General features: G+C 49.4%; 1 protein-coding gene across 1 annotated transcript; it reads left to right on the top strand.

Moving 5' to 3' along the window:
* Positions 1 to 317: 317 nt before the first annotated feature.
* On the top strand, positions 318 to 5298 carry LOC113208506 (uncharacterized protein K02A2.6-like). The gene is made up of 2 exons (XM_026425525.2): positions 318 to 2944; positions 3029 to 5298. Exons 1-2 carry the CDS (start codon positions 318 to 320, stop codon positions 4677 to 4679), a joined length of 4278 nt encoding a protein of 1425 aa, XP_026281310.1. The 3' UTR covers positions 4680 to 5298.
* Positions 5299 to 5635: the final 337 nt, after the last annotated feature.

Raw genomic sequence — 5635 nt, 5'->3', positions numbered from 1 at the left:
CAGCTGAGCGTCAAATCACCAGTCTTCGTTGGAACTTGAATAAAACCAGTCACTAGCTAAAACCATCTCTTAATTCGGCCTGCCCAACTACAACACTGGCGACGAGGATGAGATCGAATGCAGCCGCAAGAGACGTGACTTTGCTTCCTGGATGCTGTTTTTCGCCTTCGGCTTTTCTTCACCCGGCGGGTACTGCGCGCACCTGGCTTCTACGCCCCCACCGGCGGCCGGCTTCAAGGCTCCTACTACCAGCTACAAGACCATCAAGACTCTGAAGATTCAGTCTGTCTCTGGGTGAGTTTCGCTGAATCGTCATCATGGCAGAAGACTATCCACGTTTTAGCGTCGAACACCCAGAGCAGCTGGAAACGTTTTTGCAAGAGCTCGGGCTCCACTTCGATGCAAGAGCAATTACTACCGATGCTCAGAAGAGAGGAATCTTGTACAAGGCATTATGCCCGGAGACACGGAGATACCTTGCGGAATGGGTGTTTCCTCGGACCATAGAGATGGTCTCTTTTGTCAACCTTGTGCAGAAGTTGCAAGAGAAGGTGCGTCCGGCCGTTAACCAGGGCGTTCTGTTCAACAACTTCGTCTGCCGCTTTCAGAAGGAAGGCGAGACAGGAGGACAGTACATTGCGGCGCTCCGCACCCTGGTGCAGGGTCTAGGTCTTGGATGGCACGGAGACCGCATGGCGCTTTATCAATGTAAGCGAGGGCTCAGGGACCCCAAGATGCAAGAAACCCTCTACGGTCTCCCCGAGATCGATCTCGAGGGGGCAAAGGAACTGATCAAAGCTTCGGAAACAAGCAAGAAGTGTATTCAGACCGTCACCTCACTCACCTCTGAAGTCCATGCAGTAAATCTTCACAACAAACCGAGGGACTTCGGCGGCAAGGGCAGAGGCGGTCCTAACAAGAAGACATCTTCAGCTGACCTGAATTGCTTCCGATGTGGCGAACCTGGACACTCCGTGAGAAGATGCAGCCTGGGATATAATAGTTGTAAGTGTTCGGGCTGTGGTAAGGTAGGCCATTTAGTAAAAGCTTGCAAATCTAAGAAGAGCAATCCATCTGCTACAGCAAACTGTGTGATTGCGCAGCAGCCTGTGTCCTCCCAGCCCGAACCTCCAGTTTCCCCTGCCATGCCTTCTCATAATTGTTCATACGATGCATACTCTGAGTTATTCCAGATTCAGTCACGTTTCCTAGACGACCCTGAGGATGACCCAATCCACATCACCTTGTCCGTGAATGGGGTCAACACCACAATGCAGTTTGATGACGGAGCTCAGAAAACCGTGATGGCAGAGTCTACCTTTAGAAAGCTTTTTGGGTCATCACTGGATACAGAAATGTCTCCAGTGCAACTCTATTCTTGGGGCTGCACTGAACCGCACTCCACGGGATCTTGCGTCGGTGTAGAGGTCTCCTTTGGAGGTAAGGTCTTCAAGCTGCCCTTGTTGATTAGCCCAGTCAAAGCACTGCGTGCTCCCACGTTGCTTGGTAGGAATTGGATTCGTGCATTCTGGGGCAAGGATTTCCTACGACAAGCATTGCAAATTGACAAGTTCACTATTCATGCTGTTCAATCGGAATTACCCCAAATGTCTGCACCTGTCAAGCCCACAGAGTTGTCTTCGGAAAACATTGCATCATGGGCAGCCAAGTTTCCTTGTGTCACTGGAAGAGGGACGGGAAGATACAATGGACCTCCTGTTCACCTTCACTTGAAGCCTGGAGCCAAACCAAAGTATCAACCTGCTCGTTCAATTCCATTCCCTCTGATTACGAAGTACAACGATGCTGTGGACCACAACATCTCCTCTTCAGTTTGGGTTCCAGTGGAAGTGTCTGAGTGGGCCAGTGGTTTAGTCCCTGTTCAAAAGAAGAATGGGGAGCTGAGATTATGCGCTGACTACAAGAGTACTTTGAACCCTGCTTTGCTCACTGATTCCTACTGTTCACCCACAGTTTCAGAAGTTTTGGCAGCGGCATCTGGAGCCACAATCTTTGGAGAACTGGATTGCAAAGAGGCGTACCTCCAGATCCCGGTGGATGAGGAGAGCTCCATGCTGATGGTCATCAACACCAAGAGAGGCCTCTTCCGCCCCACCACCCTCCAATTTGGTGTGAAGACCGCTCCAGCAATCTTTCAGAGATTAATGGACGGCTTGCTGGGTAAGCTGGAGGGCACAGTTGCTTATCAAGACAATGTTTACATTTTCGCAGCTGACCTCGAAGAGTACTCCAAGAGACTGGGAAGAGCTCTGTTGCTTCTGAGTCAAGCAGGCATCAGGCTGAACACTGAGAAATGCACCTGGATAACCTCTTCCTTGGAAATTCTGGGATTCCGAGTGGATAAACAAGGTGTTCACCCAACGAAGGAGAAAATTCGGGCCATCATGGAAGCACCTACACCCCATGACGAGAAGTCCCTTCAATCTCTCCTTGGTTTGATTTCTTTTTACAGCCGTTTCTTCAAAGGCAAGTCAACAATCCTGGAGCCATTACACCGCCTTCTCGACAAGGGAGCTGCGTTCCAGTGGTGCCAAGAGCATCAAGCTGCGTTGTTGGCAGTGAAGAATCAGCTGACTTCAGATGCCGTGCTGGTTCATTACGATGCGAAGAAACCTCTGGTTTTGGCAGGAGACGCTTCACCTTATGGCGTTGGCGCAGTCCTCAGTCACATCGTGAAAAACAAGGAAGGTTTGGAAGAACATGCACCAATTTTGTTTGCTTCCAGGACTCTATCTAAGGCAGAAAGGAATTACTCGCAGCTGGACAGGGAGGCCCTGGCCATCATCTTTGGTGTGACCAAATTCCATCAATACTTGTACGGATTGGGACAGGAGTTTCAAATCCTTACGGATCACAAGCCATTGATCTCTCTTCTCGGAGCTGAAGCACCCATCCCAGAGCATCTATCTCCACGAATGGTCAGGTGGGCATTGAAGTTAAGTGCTTTCAACTATCACCTTGTCCACAGGCCAGGATCCAAGATGGGAAATGCTGATTTTTTGAGTAGATGTCCAGTTCCTCACAAGGATGTAGAGGTGGAACCAGCCGGAATTTTTCTGTTGGAAGCCAAGGATTGGTCACCCATCTCAGCTAAGGATATTTGCAACGCTTCCTCTGTGGACCCACTCCTGAGCAAGGTAATCCAGTGGGTTAAGTTTGGTTGGCCTCAATCTGTTCCAGAAGAAGCTAAACCCTATTATCTGAAGAGGGATGAGCTGTCCATGATGAAAGGCTGTCTTCTGCGAGGCTATTGTACGGTAGTGCCACCCGCTCTTCAAGACATTGCTTTAAAGCTGGCGCACTCTCTTCATTTTGGGATTGCCCACACCAAGGCCATGGCTAGGTCGCTGATCTGGTGGCCAGGGATGTCTCGGGAGTTGGAGAAGGAAGTCACTGCATGCGTAGAATGCCAGAAGAATGCCAGTGCTCCTCCAAAATCTACGTCAGCTTGCTGGCCAGCTGCTCGTGAAGTTTGGGAACGAGTCCACCTGGACTATGCTGGCCCTGTCGAGGGGCATTACCTGCTAATTGGAATTGATGCTTACAGCAAATGGCCCTTTGTAAAGGTAGTAAACAATTTAACTGCTGCTACTTTGATTACTCACATCAGATACATCTTTGCAGATTTCGGCATTCCCTGTACCATTGTCAATGACAATGGAGCGCAGTTGGTCTCAAAGGAGTTTGAGCAGTTTCTCCTGCACAACAATGTTCGGCACGTCATGTCCCCACCTTGGCATCCAGCATCCAACGGGTTGGCGGAGAGGACAGTCCGTTCTGTGAAAGAGCTGCTGAGGAAGTTCACCGAGGGGGACTTCCATGCCAGGCTAGCCAGAGTTCTCCATTCCATGAGGAATCGCCCGTCGGCAGCCAACGGCGTCTCTCCGGCCGAAGTGATGTTCTCCAATCGGCCTTCAAGGTCTCCTCTCCGGCGCCTTCATCCGGACAGCTGGCCAACCCTTACTTCGACGGAGCCTCCACTTCAACCAGGCACACTTGTCTGGGCACTGAAACGTGTAAGAGGTACCACTTCCTGGGAGGCTGGTTATCTTAAGGAGGCTTTGGGTTGCAGAATCTACGTGGTGCAGCTCAACGACGGCTCCATCCTGAAGGTCTCGGTGGACGAGGTGCGCAGGAGGCTAACGAAGGAGGACGATGATAGCGGCCGCCCACCCATTCCGCCTTCAGTGTCAGAGGAGTTGCCTACCGCCACGGCGACGCCTTCATCGGCGACAGGCAGCATTGTCATCCCCGTGGTGCAGCCTTCCACTGAGGCGTTGACCCTCATTCCTGAGCCCGAGCAACCGAGGACGCCCCCGCCCTCACCGCTCCGGACTACTCTGACTCCTCCAGTCCAGACTCCTCAGACTTCTCCAGTTCGGGAGGAGCCCCTCAGGGACGAGACAGAGAGCCCTCGTCAGGAAGGACATGAGCTGGGCAGCGAGAGTTCACTGTCACCACCGCATCTCAGCCCGGAGGTCAATCCCTTGGTCGGCCTGAACCCTCTTGGACGGGGCGGCATCCTCACCACCCCTGCATCTCGCGGTCGAGGACAGCGAGGACGGCCACGCGGTTCTACCAATACTGTCATCAACCCTGGGGCCGTACCTACTGTGACAAGATCCGGCCGCATTTCACAGGCCCCCAAGCGGGAGTGATTTTCCCCCTTTGCCTTTTTTTTTTCATCCATCATTTTTTTTTTGTATCACCCTTTTTTCTATGTCATTTTTTTTGAATGTTTTTTTTTTTTCTCTTTCATCCATCACCCTTTTTTTATATACCTTTTTTTGGTTTGTATTAACTTATTTTTATCTCTTTTAGCTACTTGCAGTACAGACCTTTCCCTAAAATTTATTGCGGCTTTCTCCAATTTTAAATTTTTTTCGCCGCTTGCTCTGTTAATAGCATCATTGGTTCTATGCAGCGTCTAATGTGATTTTTTTTAAAAAATTAGCTGCTCATTAGAGTCGGGGGAAATGGTTTTTGCTTTTCTTTTGGAACTGCAAGGTTTTATGTTAATCAATTTTATTGCTTTCATTCTTTTTACCTTTTTAAAAAGCTTTTGTAAAGCAGCTCTTTTTGTGGGGAGGGGTGTTGTAACCCGTTTTCCTATTGGCTTTCCCCTCCACCTGTCAGATTGTCTGTGATTGGTTGTGACGTCATGTGTCAGTTGTCAATTGTCATGTCACGTGGCTTGCTAATGTTTACTTGTGCTCAGCTGAGCGTCAAATCACCAGTCTTCGTTGGAACTTGAATAAAACCAGTCACTAGCTAAAACCATCTCTTAATTCGGCCTGCCCAACTACAACAATTATTACCTGTCCTCATTCGTTGTCGTGTATTGTCCGTCGTTGTAGTCTAAATAATCACCCTAACCTTGTCATAGCACTAATATTTTCAATGTTGTGAATTATTATTATTTGTTTGTTACAGGATTGTGTACTCGTGATGGATTCACAATGGAAAAAGAAAAGGTTGATGTAGCAAAGAGGAAACCCATTTGTCACAGGCCTGTGCGTAAACGCCTCACTACCAAAAACTACTACAAGTCAAAGAAAAGAGTATGTGTTTGATGTTGATGTTTGGCAGATTTCCTAAAGCCTTATTGTACTGT

This window comes from Frankliniella occidentalis, unplaced genomic scaffold (assembly GCF_000697945.3).
Source record: "Frankliniella occidentalis isolate FOCC.00 unplaced genomic scaffold, Focc_3.1 Scaffold5280, whole genome shotgun sequence".
NCBI lineage: Eukaryota > Metazoa > Arthropoda > Insecta > Thysanoptera > Thripidae > Frankliniella > Frankliniella occidentalis.
The sequence above is the reverse complement of the archived record's forward strand: the minus strand, read 5'-3'. Positions and strand labels throughout refer to the sequence as shown.